This window comes from Pongo abelii, chromosome 21 (genome assembly GCF_028885655.2).
Source record: "Pongo abelii isolate AG06213 chromosome 21, NHGRI_mPonAbe1-v2.0_pri, whole genome shotgun sequence".
Taxonomy (NCBI): Eukaryota; Metazoa; Chordata; class Mammalia; order Primates; family Hominidae; genus Pongo; species Pongo abelii.
Genome location: NC_072006.2, coordinates 37,585,094 through 37,606,495, shown reverse-complemented (window position 1 = coordinate 37,606,495; position 21,402 = coordinate 37,585,094). Strand labels below are relative to the sequence as shown.

General features: G+C 48.8%; 1 protein-coding gene across 4 annotated transcripts in view; it reads left to right on the top strand.

Annotated features, from left to right (window-relative positions):
• The window catches only part of SNTA1 (syntrophin alpha 1), a 35,672-nt gene that overhangs the window by 6,395 nt on the left and 7,875 nt on the right, over window positions 1-21,402 (top strand). For all 4 annotated transcript variants that reach the window (XM_054542147.2, XM_024238737.3, XM_009233498.4 and 1 more), the window contains exon 3: window positions 19,305-19,509. In XM_054542147.2, coding sequence (XP_054398122.2) covers window positions 19,305-19,509 — 205 coding nt within the window. The remainder of the gene's footprint in view (window positions 1-19,304; window positions 19,510-21,402) is intronic.

Genomic DNA, 21,402 nt, shown 5'->3' with positions numbered 1-21,402 from the left:
ATTTAAATAAATAAAATAAAATGTAAAATTTTATTTTATATTTTAGGTATATCTATTTAAATGCCATGGATGCATTTTTTTTCTTGTTTTTTTTTTTTGTTTTTTTTTTTTTTGAGACAGGGTCTTGCTCTGTCACCCAGGCTGGAGTACAGTAGTATGATCTTGGCTCAATGCACCCTCCACCCCCCAGGGCTCAAACAGTCCTCCCACCTCAACCTCCTGAATAGCTGGGACTACAGATGCATGCCACCATGCCTGGTTAATTTTTTTTTTTTTTTTTGAGATGGAGTCTCACTCTGTTGCCCAGGCTGGAGTACAGTGGCATGATCTCGGCTCACTGCAACCTCCGTCTCCCGGGTTCAAGCAATTCTTCTGCCTCCGCCTCCCGAGTAGCTGGGATTACAGGCACCCACCACCATGCCTGGCTAATTTTTTTATTTTTAGTAGAGATGAGGTTTCACCATATTGGCCAGGCTGGTCTCAAACTCCTGAGCTTGTGATCCACCTGCCTCGGCCTCCAAAAGTGCTGGGATTACAGGTGTGAGCCACTGCACCTGGCCTTTTTTTTTTTTTTTTTTTTTTGAGATGGAGTCTCACTCTGTCACCCAGGCTGGAGTGCAGTGGCGCAATCTTGGCTCACTGCAACCTCCACCTTCTAGGTTCAAGTGATTCTTCTGCCTCAGCCTTCCGAGTAGCTGGGACTACAGGTGTGCACCACCACGCCTGGCTAATTTTTTTTTTTTGTATTTTTAGTAGAGACAGGGTTTCACCATATTGGCCAGGTTGGTCTCAAACTCTTGACCTCGTGATCTGCCTGCCTCGGCCTCCCAAAGTGCTGGGATTACAGGCGTGAGCCACCACACCTAGCCAATTTTTTGTAGAGGCAGGGTTTCACCATGTTGCCCGGGCTGGTCTCCAACTCCTGGGCTTAAGGGATCCTCCCACCTAAGTCTCCCAAAGTGCTGGGATTGCAGGCCACAGTGCCCAGTCTAGATGCATTTTTTTGATACTTAAAAAAAGCTGACTCTAGAGTGTTGATCCTTAAAAGCTTAAATGTATCAATCATATTTTAATGGCAAAGTTAAATAATAGAATGCCATATAAATGATATGGATTTAAGAGACTTTCCCCACATGCCTCATTACTTTGATATTTATAGTCAGCAATGCAGTTTGAAACCACTGACATTCATCGAAATGTCATATTTTAGTTGACTTGAAAGCTCTTTTAGCTTCTGTTGTTTGAAAGTTTAGTCTATGGTAAAATTTCTGCTATAGACACAATTCAAATCCACATTCACACGGAGGTCCCCTCACCTCCTCATCTTTATTTTTTATTTTTATTTATTTATTTTTTTGAGACAGAGTCTCGCTCTGTCACCCAGGTTGGAGTGCAGTGCGGGATCATGGCTCACTGCAAGCTCCGCCTCCCGGGTTCATGCCATTCTCCTGCCTCAGCCTCCCGAGTAGCTGGGACTACAGGCGCCCGCCACCATGCCCGGCTAATTTTTTGTATTTTTAGTAGAAACAGGGTTTCACCATGTTAGCCAGGATGGTCTCGATCTCCTAACCTCGTGATCTGCCCGCCCTGGCCTCCCAAAGTGCTGGGATTACAGGCGTGAGCCACTGCGCCCGGCCCACCTCCTCATCTTTAGATTAAGAATGTATCTGTCTGGGTTCCCATGTATGTCATTTTGAGATGGTAGTATCTGTAAATGTGTGACCTTGAAGCATCTTCTCACTTTAGGAGCGAATACTCAAGCCTTTCCTCTAACTCATGTCATCCATTCCTCCTCACTAAGCCAAGAAACATTCATGGACACCTACTGTGTCCCTGGTGTGTATATTAGGGTCAGAAGCTAAACCACACCCAGGGCCTCTCCTGAAGGAGCTCACCATGTGGTAGGGGAGACAAAACATAACACTATCTCCTCTACACAAACTGTGTTTTTTTCTTGAGACAGGGTCTCACTCTGTTGCCCAGGCTGGAGTGCAGTAGTGCAATCTCAGCTTACTGCAACCTCCTTCTCCCAGGTTCAAGCGATTCCCTGCCTCAGTCCTGTAGCTGGGATTAGAGGTGTGTACCACCACGGCCCGGTTAATTTTTGTATTTTTAGTAGAGACAGGGTTTTGCCATGTTGGCCAGGCTGGTCTCGAACTCCCGGCCTCAGTGATCTGCCCGCCTGGGCCTCCCAAAGTGCTGGGATTACAGACATGAGCCACCATGCCTGGCCTACAGAAACTCTTTAAAAGCCGGTGGCTAGGTGCGGTGGTGACTCACGCCTGTAATCCCAGCACTTTGGGAGGCTGAGGCGGGTGGATCACCTGAGGCCAGGAGTTTGAGACCAGCCTGGCCAACATGGCGAAACCCCGTCTCTACTAAAAGTACAAAAATTAGCTGAGCCGTGGTGGCGCACGCCTGTAATCCCAGCTACTCAGGAGGCTGAGGTAGGAAAATCGCTTGAACACGGGAGGTGGAGGTTGCAGTGAGCCGTGATTGTGCCACTGCACTCCAGCCTGGGCGACAAGAGCAAGACTCCATCTCAAAAAAAAAAAAAAAAAGCTGGTGCCTGAAATCCTGTCTGCTCTGCAATAAATCTCTGTTTGGCCTTGGGTAAGACCCTTGCCTTCTAGGGGCCTCAGTTTTCCTATTGAAGTTAGGCTAGATCAGAGGTGATCAATAGATTTTATTTAGAGTGGCAGCTTCAGGCAGGCGTGGTGGCTCACGCCTGTAATCCCAACATTTTGGAAGGCTTAGGTGGGCAGATCACGTGAGCCCAGGAGTTCGAGACCAGCTTGGGCAACACAGTGAGATTTCATCTCTGTAGGAAAAAAAAAAAAGAGTGTAAGTGTCAGCTCCACTGGTAGTTCTGTGAGTTCCATATTTGGAAGGATTGGGAGGCTTTGTCTGGGCTCAGCAGAAAGGAGCTGGAATTGATTAGCAATGTCTACTACGGATGCAGTAGAGAAGTAACATGTGTATCATCCCAGGACTGAGGGGCCCCTGCTCTTATATTCTCTGAGACGTTTCACAGGACAAGATCATTCCTTGGTGAACCCTGCCTATGGCCTGGGTAAGAGAAAGAAGAGTGTGGCCTTCATGTTTTTCCCCGCTTTTCCTTAGTTGAAGTCTTTTTCGACCTATTCTCCTGGCCCAAGATCTCATGGAAGGAGGTCATTCCACTCAAGATAGCACAAAGAGGGGAGGAGGAGTGGTGGAAGGCACTGGAGTCAGGAATCTCTGAATGGCAAGACTGATCAGAGAGGTCTGAAGGATAGGAGGATGCTGGGCTGTGGCTGGTCCTTGAGACTTTGGAGAGTGGAGAAGGTCCGGGCCTGGCAGTTGCACCAGTCTGGAGCAGCCAGGGTTCCTGGGACCCTCTCTGGGCCTAGGTTCCCCTGGAGTCCAATCACTGGCCACATTGTTCAGCATTTCCCTACTCACATCCCATTACTGAGGATGCCTCCAAGGGGCCATAGAAGGATGGCCTGTCTTTTGGATGTGAACTTGGCAAGGCAACTGGATATTTTTCCAGCTCAGTGGGTAGTGAATCCCCTGAGAATGTCCTGGGAGAACAAGCATTACCAGCAAACTCCAGGTGTCAGCTAGAGCCTTACTTTCCTGGCCTAAGTTGGGGGCTCAGCTGAGCCTCAGCAACCCCAACTTGCATCCTAGAACATTTCTTCTACTAGATCAGGGGTTTGCAGAAATGTCCTGATCCTGTTCTCAGCTAGAGGGTTGTGTTTGTGACCACAGTCTGGGCCCAAGCTGGCAGCCAACATGTGTCTGTCTGCTGCTTAGAGAGGCCCATTGTGTGTGCAGACCTCAAGCCAGGGCCAGCCTGGGCCCTTGGAGGCCAGGCCTGGGGGAAGAGGGAGGGACAGCCTCAAGGAAAACACCCTTCCCTCCTCCCATTCCAGTGTGGCTGGCAGGACTGTGACAACAGTGAGCCTGTCATGCATTAAAAATAATGCTGGCCGGGCACGGTGACTCATGCCTGTAATCCTAGCACTTTGGGAGGCCAAGGCAGGCAGATCAACTGAGGTCAGGAGTTCGAGACTAGCCTGGGCAATATGGTGAAACCCCGTCTCTACTAATAATATACAAAAATTAGCTGAGCATGGTGACATGCGCCTGTAATCCCAGCTACTGGGGAGGCTGAGGTAGGAGAATTGCTTTAACCCGGGAGGTGGAGGTTGCAGTGAGCCAAGATCGAACCATTGCACTCCAGCCTGGGGTGACAAGAGCAAAACTCTTATCTCAAGAAAAAAAAAAAAAGAAAGAAAAACCCCACAAAAACCAAAAAATAATACTAAGGCCAGGCAAGGTGGCTCATGCCTGTAATCCCAGCACTTTGGGAGGCTGAGGCGGGTGAATCACCTGAGGTTGGGAGTTCGAGACCAGCCTGGCCAAAATGGTGAAACCCCATCTCTACTAAAAATATAAAAATTAGCTGGGCGTGGTGGCAGGCACCTGTAATCCCAGCTACTCAGGAGGCTGAGACAGGAGAATCACTTGAACCCAGGAGGTGGAGGTTGCAGTGAGCCAAGATTGCACAACTGCATTCCAGCTTGGGTGACAGAGTGAGTCTCTATCTCAAAAAAAACCAAAAAAATTAATAAAGTGAATTTTAGTGCTTTATATAAAGTAAGGAAGGTATAGCCCTCATAGAGATCAGGCTTTTATTTATTTATTTAGGATCTCACTCTGTTGCCCAGCCTATAGCACAGTGGTGTGATCGCAGCTCACTGCAGCCTCAACTCCTGGGCTCAAGTGATCCTCCTATCTCAGCCTCTCAAATAGCTGGGACGACGGCATGTGCTACTACACCTGCCTAATTAAAAAAAATTAATAGAAACAGGGTCTCCCTGTGTTGCCCAGGCTGGTCTTGAACTCCTGGGCTCTAGCAGTCCTCCTAAAGTGCTGGGGTTATAGACATGAGCCACTGCGCCTAATCCTGTTATTGTTTTCTTTAGTAAATTGGAAGCTGTTTGAGGGCAGGAACCACGTGTAGCTTGTCTCTGAGCCCCCAGGTCTGGCACTGAGCCCAACATACATTAGATCTTGGTGAGTGTTTGGAGACTGATCAGCGGGGTATATCTTGGACCCTTTCGACTTTACCTTTCACCTTTTCAATTGCTGTTGACTTTCCTAAATGTTTAAGATGGGACTTGAGAATCATGCTGAGCTTGACTGACTCTTGAGCTTTTCTGTTCTGAGTCCTCAGAACTCTAAGGCCAGCTCCCTACTGGCTCTTCCCAGGAAGATGGCCACTGCCAGGTGTCCTGCCTTTGATCTGGTTTGATGCATCACCACTGTCAAAAGCGGGATGTCATTCATGGATGTAGCTAATTTGGGGCCACCCTATTTCAACTTAGCTGAGTCATGCTGTGCCCCAGAGATGCTGGAGGGACCCCTGTCCCAGGAAGAGGGCATGAATGGAGCTCCTGTTCAGTTCTCCCACGGCCGCAAAGACCTGTTGTTCTGACCATTGTTCTCAAGGAAAAGTTTACTTGGCTGCGCACACACATAGCTTTGGACCATGTGACTCCCCACAAACAAAACTTAGCTTAATCCAGCCCTGGCCTGTTCCCCGGACCTTGATTAAAATGCCTTGTGGGCCTCTGGAGGCAGGTTCTGGCCCTGATGAGCTGTGTGACCCTGGCTGCTGCTGGTGGTAGAGGAAATAATAGTGATAATAATCAGGATGGTAGCATCTGCTGCTTATTGAGCATCCACACTGTGCTCAACACCATGAGCACCTACTATGCTAAGTCCCTTCCCTATGCTTGTTTTTTTCTTTGAGATGGAGTCTCGCTCCGTTGCCCAGGCTGGAGTACAGTGGCCCGATCTCGGCTCACTGCAACCTCCACCTCCCTGGTTCAAGCGATTCTCCTACTTCAGCCTCCCGAGTAGCTGGGACTACAGGCGCGTGCCACCACACCTGGCTAATTTTTTGTATTTTTAGTACAGATGGGGTTTCACCATGTTGGCCAGGCGGGTCTTGAACTCCTGACCTCAGGTGATCCACCCGCCTCGGCCTCCCAAAGTGCTGGGATTACAGGTGTGAGCCACTGTGCCCGGCCCTTCCCTATGTTATTTCATTGAATCCTCAATGTCACCCCTGTGAATTAGGTACATTATTCATTGTATAGATGAGAACACTGAAGCTCAGAGAGGTGACATTACTTGCCCAAGGTCACAGTGTGCCAGAGATGGAATATGAGCTCAGGTCTTTCACATGCCAAAACTCATATATATACATTTTAATCAAAAACAAAAATTTTGTAAGAGACAGGGTCTCACTCTGTCATGCAGGCTGGAATGCAGTGGCATGATCATGGCTCACTGTAGCCTCGACTTCCTGGGCTCAAGTGATCCTCCCACCACAGCCTCTTCAGTAGCTGGGACTACACGTGTGCACCACCATACCCAGCTATTATTGTTTTGATTTTTTGTAGAGACAGGGCCTCACTATATTGTCCAAGTTGGTCTCAAACTCCTGGACTCAAGTGATTCTCCTGCCTCAGCCTCCTGAAGTGCTGTGATTACAGGTGTGAGCCAGTGTGCCTGGCTGAAAACCCATATTCTTTTTTTTTTTTTTGTGAGACAGAGTCTCGCTCTTTTGCCCAGGCTGGAGTACAGTGGCGCGATCTTGGCTCACTGCAATCTCCGCCTCCCCAGTTCAAGTGATTCTTCTGCCTCAGTCTCTAAAGTAGCTGGGATTACAGGTGTGTGCCACCACACCTGGCTAATTTTTGTATTTTTAGTAGAGACGAGGTCTCACCATGTTAGCCAGGCTGGTCTCAAATTCCTGACCTCAGGTGATCTGCCCTCCTCGACCTTCCAAAGTGCTGGGATTACAGGTGTGAGCCACTGCACCCGGCGAAAACTCATTTTCTTAAATACTTATCTGCACTACAGGTTATGTCACCTCTCTGAGACTCAGTTTACTCACCCATTAAATAAAGATACTATGGCTGGTCACGGTGTCTCACACCTGTAATCCCAGCACTTTGGGAGGCTGAGGCGGGTGGATCACCTGAGGTCAGGAGTTCAAGACCAGCCTGGTCAACATGGTGAAACCCCATCTCTACTAAAAATACAAAATTTAGCGCGTGCCTGTAGTCCCAGCTACTCAGGAGGCTGAGGCAGGAGAATCGCTTGAGCCCAGGAGGTGGAGGTTGCGGTGAGCTGAGATCACACCATGGCACTCCAGCCTGGGCGACAGAGTGAGACTCCGTCTCAAAAAAGTAAAAAAGTAATAAAAATAAACATAAATAAGGATATTAATTCATCTTATCAAATTGGTGAAATTAGGTGAATGTGTGTTTGAGAGAGTTGAGCTTGGCCCTAGTATATAGTGGGCGCTCAATAAGTACTGCTTTCTCCCATTACTAAGATTCTGGAACCCTGAATCTAGGCTTCCGAGTTGATGTGAGCATTATCTCTGAACCCTGCCTTGTATGGCTTGGTATGTGGTGGTATATTTTTGAAAAATAAACTAGATTTTTTAGAAAATTTAAAAAGTAATACATACTCATTCAAAAATATCCAGCTTAGCCTGAGCAACATAGCGAAACCCTATCTCTCCAAAAAAAAAAAAAATACAAAAATTAGCCAGGCATGGTGGCACATTCCTGTAGTCCCAGCTACTTGGGATGCTGAGGCTGAGGGATCATTTGAGCCTGGGATGTGGAGGATGGAGTGAGCTGACATTGTGCCATTGCACTCCAACTTGGGTGACAGAGTGAGACCCTGTCTCAAAAAAAAAAAAAAAAAAAAGTGGCTCATGCCTATAATTCCAGCACTTTGAGAGGCTGAGGTGGGAGGATCCCTTGAGACCAGGAGTTTGAGACTAGCCTAGGAAACATGGCAAGACCTCATCTCTACATTTTTTTTGTTTTGTTTTTGTTTTTTTGAGATAGAGTTTCTCTCTTGTTGGCCAGGCTGGAGTGTGATGGTGTGATCTTGGCTCACTGCAACCTCTGTCTCCTGGGTTCAAGCAATTCTCCTGCCTCAGCCTCCCAAGTAGCTGGGATTACAGGCGCACGCCAACATGTCTGGCTAATTTTTGTATTTTTAGTAGAGACGGTGTTTTGCCACTCCTGATCTCAGATAATCCACCCACCTTGGCCTCCCAAAGTGCTAGGATTACAGGCATGAGCCACTATGCCTGGCCCAATTTTTTTTTTTTTTTTTTTTAGGTGGAGTCTCACTCTGTTACCCAGGCTGGAGTGCAGTGGACTATCTTGGCTCACTGAAACCTCCACCTCCTGGGTTCAAGCGATTTTCCTACCTCACCTTCCCAAGTAGCTGGAATCACAGGCATGTGCCACCATGCCTGGCTAATTTCTGTATATAGTATAGGTGGGGTTTCATCATGTTGGCCAGGCTGGTCTCAAACTCCTGACCTCAGGTGATCTGCCTAAGGCCTCCCAAAGTGCTGGGATTACAGGCATAAGCCACTGTGCCTGGCCTACAAAAAATTTTTGTTTTTTTTGAGACCGAGTCTTGTTTTGTTGCCCAGGTTGGAGTGCAGGGGCACGATCTTGGCTCACTGCAACCTTTGTCTCCCAGGTTCAAGCAGTTTTCCTGCCTCAGCCTCCCAAGTAGCTGGGATTACAGGCGCCTGCCACCACACCTGGCTAATTTTTGTATTTTTAGTAGGGACAGGGTTTCACCGTCTTGGTCAGGCTGGTTTCGAAATCCTGACCTCGGGCAATCCACCTGCCTCGGCCTCCCAGATTGTTGGAATTACAGGCGTGAGCCACTGCGCCTGGCCAAAATTTTTTTTAAAAATTAGCTGGGCATAGTGTTGTGCACCTGTAATCCCAGCTACTCAGGAGGCTGGGTAGGAGGATTGCTTGAGCCCAGGAGTTCAAGGCTGTACCCAAACTATGATTATGCCACTGTACTCTAATCTGGGCAACAGAGCAAGACACTGTCTCTTAAAAAAAAATTACCAACAACAAGAGAGTGTAAAGGGATCATCTTATGGAGATAACCAGTGTTGATACTTTCACACATTTTCTTCCAGAAAGTTTCCATATTTGCTTTTATTACGTAATAAGTTGAGAACATGTAAGTCTCATTCCTTTTTATCTTTTTAATATTTTTTATTTAAAAATTTTTTTGAGACAGTGTCTCACTCTGTTGCCCAGGTTGGAGTGCAGTGGCACAATCATTGCTCACTGCAGCCTCGACCTCCTGGATTCAAGCGATCCTCCCATCTCAGCCTCCTGAGTAGCTGGGGACTACAGGTGTACACCACCACACCCAGCTAAATTTTTGTGCTTTTTGTGGAGATGGGATTTTGCCATGTTGCCCAGGCTGGTCTTGAACTACTGAGCTCAGGTGATCTGCCCACCATCGGCCTCCCAAAGTGCTGGGATTACACGTGTGAGCCACTGTGCCTGGCCCCTCATTCTTTTTAATGGTTATGTGATGTCCCATTATTGGGCTGGAGGACTACACATCTGTAGTCCTATTTACTCCTGAGGCTGAGGTTGGAGGATTGTTTGAGGCTAGGAATTCGAGGCCGGAGTGCACTATGATGCACCTGTGAATAGCCACTGCACTCCAGTTTGGACAACATAGCAAGACCCCATGTCTACAGATTAAAAAAAAAAAATCCCATGGATTTGTTCATTCATGTAACACATATTTACTGAGCCCCTGCTCTGTGCCAGGACTAGATGCAGGCACCAGGGATATAGCTATGAACAAGACTGAGTAGTGAGTGTCTGCCAGTCAGGGAGTTCACATCTTGTTTTTAGCAGCCCCTACTCATGAATATTCAAGTTGTCCCTAGCCTTATAGTGCTATAAGCCTTCTGTGCACCTGTGAGCACTCATCTGAAGGGTGGTTCCTGGAAGGGTTGCTGTTAGGTCAAAAGGGTCACATGCTTTTGGGATCTTGTATAGGTTGTAACCCCTGTACTACTCAAGGGTGTGGTAAGGTGAGATTTTATCCCCCAAAATGTGGCAACCCCTGGGCTCTGCTGGTCATCCCTGTTACAGGGCCTGCCAGAGTCTGGGAACTATTTATAGTTCAGCCTTGCTAGACCAGCAAGACCTTAAAGGTCATCCCTTCCAGGGCCTGTGGAATCCCAAGTCCTCTTCACACCATCCTGGGTGGATGGGTGGGCAGCCGGAACTTGAATCCTCAAGTTAAAGTTGAGGGCTGACATATCAGTGCCCATTATATAGGCAAAGGAACTGAGGCTCAGAGAGACCTTGCCTCATGCAAGTGATAGTACGGGGCCTGGATTCAAATCCTTGTCTGTCTGTCACCACATTACATGCCTATCCCCTTATACTGTCACACTAGGAACAACAGCAGAAATCATAACCACACTGCTGTCTCCAGACAGCCCTGTTCTATGCCAGGCAGGAGAAGGTGCTTTACAGGTACTGAATCTTTCACTTATTTATTTGTTTTTAAATTGGCTTTTTTTTTTCTTTTTTTTGAGACAGGGTTTCTCTCTGTCACCCAGGCTAGAGTGCAGTGGCACAATCACAGCTCACTTTAGCCTCAACCTCCTGGGCTCAAGTGATCCTCCCACCTCAGCCTCCTGAGTAGCTGGGATTACAGGTGTGCACCACCACACCTGGCTAATTTTGTGTATTTTTGGTAGAGACGGAGTTTTGCCATGTTGGCCAGGCTGCTCTTGAACTCCTGGGCTCAAGTGATCTCCCTGCCTTGGACTCCCAAAGTGCTCACAGGTGTGAGCCACTGAGCCCAGACGAATCTTGTTTTTTTTGTTTGTTTGAGATGTCTGTCACCCTGGCTGGAGTGCAGTGGGGCGATCTTGGCTCACTGCAACCTCCACCTCCTGAGTTCAAGCAATTCTCCTGCCTCAGCCTCCCGAGTAGCTGGGATTACAGGCGTGTGCCACCACACCTGGCTAATTTTTTTGTATTTTTCGTAGAGACAGGGTTTCACCATGTTGGCCAGGCTGGTCTTAAACTCCTGCCCTCAGGTGATCTGCCCACCTCGGCCTCCCAAAGTGCTGGGATTACAGGCATGAGTCACCGTGCTTGGCCCAGCTGAATCTTTTAATACCCTTTAAAGTAGATATATTTTACTTCTATTTTTACCTTTATTGTTTTTTTAATATTTTATTGATTGATTGATTGATTGAGATGGAGTCTTGCTCTGTCACCCAGGCTGGAGTGCCATGGTGCGATCTTGGCTCATTGCAACCTCTGCCTTCCTGATTCAAGAGATTCTCCTGCCTCAGCCTCCCAAGTAGCTGGGATTATAGGCATGCCTGGCTAATTTTTTTTTGTATTTTTAGTAGAGATAGGGTTTCACCATGTTGGCCAGGCTGGTCTCGAACTTCTGACCTCAGGTGATCTGCCTGCCTTGACCTCGCAAAGCACTGGGATTATAGGCAGGAGCCACTGTGCCCGGCCCTTCCATTTTTAAAATAAGGAAACAGAGGCTCGCAGAGGTCAAGTCACTTGTCCAAGGTCACAGAGCAAGGACGTTATTACAAGCCTGCCTCACTCCAGGGCCCACTTTCTTTCTTTCCTTTTTTTTTAGACAGGTTCTCACTCTGTGGCCCAGGCTGGAGTGCTGTGGCACAATCATGGCTCACTGCAACCTCTGCCTTCCGGGCTCAAGTAATCCTCCCATCTCAGCCTCCCTAGTAGGTAGGACTATAGCTGCACACTACCACACCTGGCTAATTTTTTGTATATTTAGTAGAGATGGGGTTTCGCTATGTTGTCCAGGCTGGTCTTGAACTCCTGGGCTCAAAAGATCCCCCTGCCTCGGCCTCCCACAGTGCTGGAATTATAGGCGTGAGCCACCATGCCCGGCCCCGGACCCACTTTCAATGTTTTTGCTCCACACTGAGAAGCCCCAGGCCTTTCAGTGTTCATTCATCTAACACATTTTTTTCTTTTATTTACTTATGTACTTATTTATAGATACAGGGTCTTGTTCTGTCACCCAGGACGGAGTGTAGTCACATGATCATAGCAGCCTTGACCTCCCTGGCTCAAGTGATCCTCCCATCTCAGCCTCCTGAGTAGATGGGGCTACAGGTGTGCTGTACCATGCCCGGCTAATTTTTTTTTTTTGAGATGGAGTTTCGCTCTGTCACCAGGCTGGACTGCAGTGGCGTGATCTCGGCTCACTGCAACCTCTGCCTCCTGGGTTCAAGTGATTCTCCTGCCTCAGCCTCCCGAGTGGCTGGGACTACAGGCACGTGCCACCACTTCTGGCTAATTTTTTGTATTTTTAGTAGAGACAGGGTTTCACTGTGTTAGCCAGGATGGTCTTAATCTCCTGACCTCGTGATCTGCCCGCGTCGGCCCCCCAAAGTGCTGGGATTACAGGCATGAGCCACTGTGCCCGGCCTAGTTTTTAAAAATTTTTTTGTAGGCCAGGCACGGTGGCTCATACCTGTAATCCCAGCACACTGGAGTTGAGGTGGGTGGATTGCTTGAGCCCAGGAGTTTGAGACTAGCCTGGGCAACATGACAAAACCCCATCTCTACAAAAAATAAAAAAATTAGCCAGGCATAATAACATAAGCCTCTGATCCCAGCTACTGGGAAGGCTGAGGTGGGAGGATCGCTTAAGCCTAGGAGGTCAAGACTGCAGTGAGCTGTGATCATACCACTGCACTCCAGCCTGGGCGAGAGTGAGTCCCTGTCTCGAAATTTTTTTTTTCAATTTTTTCAAGACAGGGTCTCCCTATGTCACCCAGGCTGATTTCAAACTCCTGGGCTCAAGCAATCCTCCCACCTAAGGCTTCCAAAGTCCTGGAACTACAGGTGTGAGCCACTGTGCCTGGCCCAGATTTCTTTTACTGCTTACCTGGTATATGTCAGGTACTATTTTCTTTTTTTCTTTCTTTCTTTTTTTTTTTTTTGAGATGGCGTTTCACTCTTGTTGCCCAGGCTGGAGTGCAATGGTACAATCTTGCTTGGCTCACTACAACCTCTGCCTCCCTCGTTCAAGCCACTCTCCTGCCTCAGCCTCCCAAGTAGCTGGGATTACAGGCATGCACAACCACACCCAGCTAATTTTGTATTTTTAGTAGAGACAGAGTTTCACCATGTTGGTCAGGCTGGTCTCCAACTCCTGACCTCAGGTGATCCGCTCGCCTTGGCCTCCCAAAGTGTTGGGAATACAGATGTGAGCCACTGCGCCCGGCCGTCAGGTACTATTCTTGATGGTGAGGATACCCTAGTGAACTGGAAAACAGGGTAGCCCCTGCTCTCAGGGAACTGACATTCTGGTTAGGGGAGAAAGGCCATGGGCTAGTAAACAAATGGCTTTATCATCTAATTTCAAGCAGGGGTAAGTAAATGACCACCCACTGAACAGACAAGGAACAGCTTGAGCTTAGAGGACAGGCTTCCCTTTAGCCAGGACATTCAGTCACAGACATTTACTGGGATAAGTACTGGAGATCCTGTTGCCCAAACAGATGTGTTCCCTTCTCTCAGCAACGCATATGTGACCCCCAGTCCACTTATACTGGGCCTGGTGAGTGATCCTGCCCTGTTTCTCTTCCATGTGTTTCCAGTGGAATCTATTCCTGGCTCTTTGGGGCAAGAGCCAGATCCTGGCTTCCCTCCTTGGCAGAGCTGGAGGTCCCTGGAAATTGGGGCCTCTGTTTATAGGTGCCTCAGCTTCCCTGAGGAGGAAGGGCCCATGTGTCACTGCTTATCAGGCTCCCAGGCCAGGGGCTTGGCTGGGGAGGGTGGGGGCAGTGGCCGGGCCTATCTTTGGGATCTCGAGAATGCTGGCCACGGAGCTGTGGTCGTGCCCTCAGCTCTCTAAGCCACAGGCTTTGGTAGCCCCACCCTGCCTTGTCGGGTGACTCAGGCAGAAATCAGAGAGGGGAGGAGGCCTCAGAGTTGGGCTATTTATGGCCACACTCCGGGGCCCCCAGGACCCCACCCCCACTCTGGGACAGGCCACTTGGTTTGTGAAATGCAAGCCCTGATTCTGGCATCAGATGGTATGCTGTCCATTTATAGCATGTTCCTGTGGGAAAGGAGGGGGACCCAGATCTGGGATGGCTGGGTGAGCAGGGGATCTGGCAGTTTCTCTGGCTTCAAAGTTGACAAATGTTCATTTGCTGAGCACATAGCGTATGAGATCTCTGCTGGATTCTGGGGACACAGAGAAGAGTCAGACCAGGTCCCTGCCCTCAGAGTGCTCTCAGCCTGGTTGGGGACACAGACCCTACACAGACAATCACAGGGGAGTGAGGCGTAGGGGACTGCGGAGGTGATGGGTGTGATGGATCCAGACTGAGCATCTGGGAAGGTCACCTCAGAGGACGTGACCTCTGAGCTGGGCCTGTCTCCTGGGCTATGGCACCTCTTCCCTCCTGGTAAATGAGCCTGTCCTGCCCTGGCATTCATTTTTCCATTCACATAACACTGACTCTGGGTTGATTGGTTTGTTTGAAACGGGTCTTGCTCTGTTATCCAGGCTGACTACAGCCTCAATCTTCTGGGCTCAAGCAAGCCTCCCACCTCACCCTCCCAAGTACCTAGGACTACAGATGCACATCACCATGCCCAGCTAGTTTTTCGTATTTTTGGTAGAGACAGGGTTTTGCCATGTTGCCCAGGCTGCGCTCAAACTCCTAGGCTCAAGCGATCTGACTGCCTCAGCCTCCCCAAGTGCTGGGACTACAGGTGTGAGCTACTGCCTGGCCAACTCTGGGTTTGAAGAGCAAGCCCAGTTTCTTTCTTTCTTTTTCTTTTTTTTTTTTTGAGACAGAGTCTTGCTCTGTTGCCAGGCTGCAGTGCAATGGCATGGTCTCAGCTCACTGCAACTTCCACCTCCTGGGTTCAAACGATTCTCCTGCCTCAGCCTCCTGAGAAGCTGGGACTATAGGCGCACGCCACCATGCCCAGCTAATTTTTGTATTTTTAGTAGAGACAAGGTTTCACCATGTTGGCCAAGATGGTCTTGATCTCCTAACGTTGTGATCTACCTGCCTCGGCCTCCCAAGTGCTGGGGTTACAGGCATGAGCCACCGCTCCCTGCCATTTCTTTTAGGAGTTCCCAGTTTTGTGGAGGAGACAACCCCAACACACAGAATTAGAGACCTAGGAAGTGTGGGCAAGGAAGACTGATAAGTGAGAAACACCTATTTCTTGAGTCCTTAATACTCACCACCTGCCTTACAATATTTTATTTAATCCTGACATCTCTCTGAGGTAGAATTTTTTTTTTTTTTTTTTTTTTTTTGAGACAGGGTCTCGCTCTGTCGCCCAGGCTGGAGTGCGGTGGCATAATCTTGGCTCACTGCAACCTCTGCCTCCTGTGCTCAAGCAATCCTCCCACCTCAGTTTCCTGAGTAGCTGGGACTATGGGCGCACTAACTACCATGCCTGGCTAATGTTTTGTGTTTTTGGTAGAGACAAGGTTTTGCTATGTTGCCCAACCTGGTCTTGAACTCCTGGGCTCAAGCAGCCTGCCTGCCTCAGGCTCCCAAAGTGCTGGGATTACAGGCGTGAGCCACCATGTCTGGCTGTAGTTATTCATCTTTTATTTTTATTATTTTATTATTTTTATTTTTATTATTATTTTTTGAGACGGGGTTTCACTCTTGTTGCCCAGGCTGGAGTGCGGTGGCACAATCTTGGCTCACTGCAGCCTCTGCCTCCTGGGTTCAAGCAATTCTCCTGCCTCAGCCTCCTGAGTAGCTGGGATTACAGGTGCACACTACCATGGCCTGGCTAATTTTTGTATTTTTAGTAGAGACGGGGTTTCGCCATGTTGGCCAGGTGGTCTTGAACTCCCAGCCTCAGGTGATCCTCCCGCCTCAGCCTCCCAAAGTGCTGGGATTACAGGCGTGAGCCACTGTGCCCAGCCCTATTCATCTTTTATTGACTAGTAGATTGAGGCCCAGAGAGGTAAATGACCTTGTCCATGGTTACACAGTTAGACAGTGCTGGAGCTGGAATTCAAAACCAAGAGCATCTGACTCCAGAGGGAATTGCATTTTCTTTCTCTCTTTTTTTTTTTGAGACAGGGTATCACTCTGTTACCCAGACTGGAGTGCAATGGCATAATCATGGCTTGCTGCAGCCTCTGCCTGCTGGGTTCAAGGGATCCTCCTGCCTCAGCCTCTTGAGTAGCTGGGATCACAGGCATGTGTCACCACACCTGGCTAATTTTTTTTTAAATTTTACTTTCTTTCTTTTTCTTTTTTCTTTCTTTCTTTTCTTTTCTTTTTTTTTTTTTTTTTTGAGACGGAGTCTTGCTCTGTCCCTCAGGCTGGAGTGCAGTGGCACGATCTTGGCTCACTGGAACCTCTGCCTCCCGGCTTCATGCAATTCTCCTGCCTCAGCCTCCCAAGTAGCTGGGATTACAGGTGCCCGCCACCACGCCCAGCTAATTTTTTTCTGTATTTTTAGTAAGGACGGGGTTTCGCCATGTTGGCCAGGCTCATCTCAAACTCCTGAGCTCAAGTGATCCACCCACTGTGGCCTCCCAAAGTGCTGGGATTACAGACGTGAGCCACCGCACAAGGCCAGGAACTGCATTTTCAATAGTGTGGAAGTTTGGAAGCTCATACAGCCTGTGAGTAGTTAGTATGATTGGACCAGAGGGTGAGATTAGGGATATGGCAAGAAGTGAAGCCAGGGAGGAAGACAGGACCTGTGGGCAGGGCCCACGTCCTAGAGGGCATTGAAATTAGGCGAAGGGTGCAGGGGAGCCAGAGCAGGGCTTTGAGCAGGGGAGGGATGTGGCCACTTGTAGCAAGGAGATGTAGCAGTTGCACCATTGGGGGCTGTATTTGTCAGGATGCTTTTGACTGCAAGTAACAGGAATCCAATTCAATGAGGTTTAAACATCGAAGAAAATGTGTTATCCTCCTGAACATCTTGAGACAGCATGGCTCCAGGGAAGATTAATTTAGGGGCTCATGGTATCATTAAAAACTCAGGTCTCTCCATCTTTCTGCTTCACCATCCTCAATGTGTGGACCCCAAACTTTGTGGTCAAAAAGTAGGCTGGGCACAGTGGCTCACGCCTATAATCCCAGCACTTTTGGAGGCTGAGGCCGGCAGAGCACCTGAGGTCAGGAGTTCAAGACCAGCCTGGCCAACATGGCGAAACCCCATCTCTACTAAAAATACAAAAATTAGCTGGGTGTGGTGGTACGCACCTGTAATCCTAGCTACTTGGGAGGCTGAGGCAGGAGATTCGCTTGAACCCAGGAGGCAGAGGTTGCAGTGAGCCAATATTGCACCACTGCACTCCAGCCTGGGCGACAGAGTGAGACTCTGTCTCAAAAAAAAAGAAAAAAAAAAAAAAGTGGCTTTCGTTGCGCTAGGAACAAGCTCCCTCCCAGCAACTTTGAAAGGCTAACGGAGGAGAAAAGGAAGGCAATGTTTTTTTCCTCACATCTCATTGGCCAGAACTGTATCATTTGCCCCTTTCTAAACCAATCACAAGCAAGAAGGATGGAATGATCATGATTAGATTTGACCAATCAAGATTCTCCCTCTAAGCTGGGGAGAAGCTGAGCCTCTAGGGCTCAGGGTTCTCTTAGCAAAGGAAAAAGAGGGGAGATGGTTTTTGGCTGTCAAGTAGGCTGTGACACGTCCCACTTCTGCTGCCCTTTGAGACATAATCCAATAGTCAGTCCTGGGGTAAGTCATTGCTACAGTGATGATAAGTCATTTGAGTCCTAGTCCCCAAAAGTCAGACCTAGGCTTGCTTCTCCCAAAAAAACCCGGCCCTGGTTTCTTTCAACATTGCTTCTATCCCAACCCCAATAGGGTTTGTAACTCCCTCTTATTTGTCCCCGTTTGCTTTGAATCCTATCTGAGCCTCAGAGGCATCTCCTGTGACAGAAATAGCTTCTTATCTGGTTCTTCCAGGGAGGTGGGCCAAGAATTACTTCCTAACTCCTTCCTAGGCTGTCCACTCACAGGGCACGTTGGCTGGGCTTTGACTGCGGACGTCAGATAGCTAGCAAGCCAGATGGCCCTGGGAGCAGGTGTGGTTGAGAGCAGAGGAAGAGAGGCTGCCCACGGGCTAGCAGGCATCAGGCACCCATAGATATACCCATAGAGGGTATATCTTTGTTGGGAGAAGAGAGACAAGGTCTTGGGAAAGTCATCTTTTTTTTTCAGAGACAGTCGTACTTCATCGTCCAGGCTGGAGTGCACAATCTTGGCTTATTGCAACCTTTGCTTCCCATGTTCAAGTGATTCTCATGCCTCAGCTTCTCGAGCAGCTGGGATTACAGGCATGCACCACCCTGCCCAGCTAACTTTTGTATTATTAGTAGAGACAGGGTTTCACCTTGTTGGCCAGGGTGATCTTGACCTCCTTACATCAAGTGATCCACACTGCCTTGGCCTCCCAAAGTGCTGGAATTACAGGTGTGAGCCACCATGCCCAGCCTGGGAGTCTTTTTTTTTTTTTTTTTTTTTGAGACAGAGTCTTGCTCTGTTGCCCAGGCTGGAGTACAGTGGCGCAATCTTGGCTCACTGCAACCTCCTCCTCCCGGGTTCAAGTGATTCTCCTGCCTTAGCCTCCCCAGTAGCTGGGATTACAGGTGCGAGCCACCACGCCCGGCTAGTTTTTGTATTTTTAGTAGAGATGGGGTTTTACCATGTTGGTCAGGCTGGTTTCAAACTTTTGACCTCAAATGATCTGCCTGCCTTGGCCTCCCAAAGTGCTAGGATTACAGGCATAAGCCAACATGCCCAGCCTGGGAAAGTCTTGTAACTACCTTCTTGTATACAGTGTCTAGGAGTTCAAGACCAGCAACATGGCGTGACCCCATCTCTACAAAAAATTAATAGCTGGGTGTGGTGGTGCGTAGCTGTAGACCCAGCAACTTGGGGAGCTGAGGTGGGAGGATTGATTGATCTGGGAGATTGAGGCCGTAGTGAGCTGCGATCACACCATGGCACTCTAGTCTGGGTGACAGAGAGAAACTGTCTCAAAAAAAAAAAAAAAAGTCACATGGCCACACCTCACTGCAAAGGAGGCTGGGAAATAGAGTCTTTCTTCCAGGTGGCTGTATGTCTATCAACTATGGGGAAAATGAGAGAAGGGATATAGGGGGGCCCTATCTCTATATAGGGATAGAGAGAAGGGATACAGTATTTTCTGCTCCACTGCCCCGTCAGAGACTTTAACCTAGAAGAATTTATTAATATCACTACTGGACTCTTGCTTACTAAGGGTCTAATAGTGACACGTAAATTAAACTCTTAATAAATTAGTGACAACTGTGATATGTGCTGGGAGCCCATGTCACAGTGGTGACTGCTGATGTCTCTCCCAATCAGTCAAGTATATGAAGGACGTCTCACCGTATTTCAAGAACTCTGCTGGTGGGACCTCGGTCGGCTGGGACTCACCTCCTGCCTCACCCCTTCAGCGGCAGCCTTCCTCCCCTGGCCCCACACCCCGGAACCTCAGCGAGGCCAAACACGTGTCCTTGAAGATGGCATATGTCTCGAAGAGGTGCACCCCCACTGACCCGGAGCCCAGGTAAGGCTGGGGTGGGGGGCAACTCAGATGGACAGATGCCCTGGCGTCAGGTGGTGGGACCAACGGAAAGACACCTCTGTGTTGTATGAATGACCAGCACAATGCCAGAACATAGTAGGTGCTTAAAAAATAGATTGACTGGAAGCCTGAGTGAAGCTATGGAGATGATGGTGTGCTTTGCTTCTCATTTCTTCCTCTGGGAAGCTCACATCTGGAGATGAACTTGGTCTGGGGAAGAACTCTGCGTTCCAGTCCTGGTTCTCTTTGAACTAGGCCCTTTTCCTCACTGACCTTTAGATTCTCCATTGTGAGATAAGGTTGTTGGACTCACTGATCTTCTCGTCTCTTCCTACTCTGCTGGAGCTCTGAGATGTCTGGTAACCTTTTTATCAGGGCCATGGAAGGTTACATCCTTCACATCTGAGCAGCCTTTAACAGTTCATTGATAATACTGATACCTCCTAACATTTACTGAGTGTTTACTGTGTACCCAGCACTCTGTTGAGTGCTTTCCATGTGCAATATTATTTAGCTCTCACAGAGGCCCAATGGGAAAGTCTTATTATTTCACCTTCATTTTATTTTATTTTATTACTATTTTTGAGCCAGAGTTTCGCTCTGTTGCCCAGGCTGGAGTGCAGTGGTGCAATGATCTTGGCTTACTGCAATCTCTGCCTCCCGGGTTCAAGTGATTCTCCTGCCTAAGCCTCCCAAGTAGCTGGGACTACAGGCGCCCACCACCACACCTGGCTAACTTTTTTTTTTTTTTTTTTTTTTGAGATCGAGTCTCGCTCTGTCGCCCTGGCTGGAGTGCAATGGCGTGATCTTGGCTCACTGAAACCTCTGCCTTCCGGGTTCACGCCATTCTCCTGCCTCAGCCTCCCAAGTAGCTGGGATTACAGGCACCCGCCATCACGCCGGGCTAATTTTTTGTATTTTTAGTAGAGACGGGGTTTCTCCATGTTGGTCAGGCTGGTCATGAACTCCTGACCTCGTGATCCGCCCGCCTCGGCCTCCCAAAGTGCTGGGATTATAGGCGTGAGCTACCGTGCCCTGCCTAACTTTTGTATTTTTTGTAGAGAAGGGGTTTCACCATGTTGGCCAGGCTGGTTTCGCACTCCTGACCTCAGGTGATCTGCCTGCCTTGGCCTCCCAAAGTGCTGGGATTACAGGCATGAGCCATCGTTCCCGGCTCACCTCCATTTTATAGATGAGGACAGAGAGGGGGAGTAACCTGCTTGAGATCACACAACCAGAAAGGGTGGCACTTGCCTCATTCCTGGTAGTCCCTTCTGCTTTGGAAGCTGCAAGATGCCTGAGTGATGGTGGTGGCTGAATGGAGCATATTTGGTCAAGTGGGATATGCAGTGTTGGAGGTGATGCTTAAGTGGTATACGCATTACAAGCTTGGGCTGTGGGTCCTAGTGACAGCCTAGGTTCAATGCCAAGCAAATGCCCAACATTGGCTGGGAGGGCTGGTTAACGTCCAGCATCCAAATCCCTTGGTCTCACTCAATGCCACACCTCTTGCCTGCCACCATGAGGCAAGAACTGGTGAGTCACAGGTCACTTGCAGATGCTCTACAGAGAGCTTTTGTTTTTGTTTTTGAGACGGAGTATCGATCGCTCTGTTGCCCAGGCTGGAGTGCAGTGGTGCAATCTTGGCTCACTGCAGTCGCCTTCTCCTGGGTTCAAGCAATTCTCCTGCCTCAGACTTCTGAGTAGCTGGGATTACAGGCACCTGCCAACATGCCCAGCTAATTTTGTATTTTTATTAGAGATGGGGTTTCACCATGTTGGTCAGGCTGGTTTGGAACTTCTGACCTCAGGTGATCCGCCTGCCTCAGCCTCCCGAAGTGCTAGGATTATAGGCATGAGCCATCGCCTGTATTT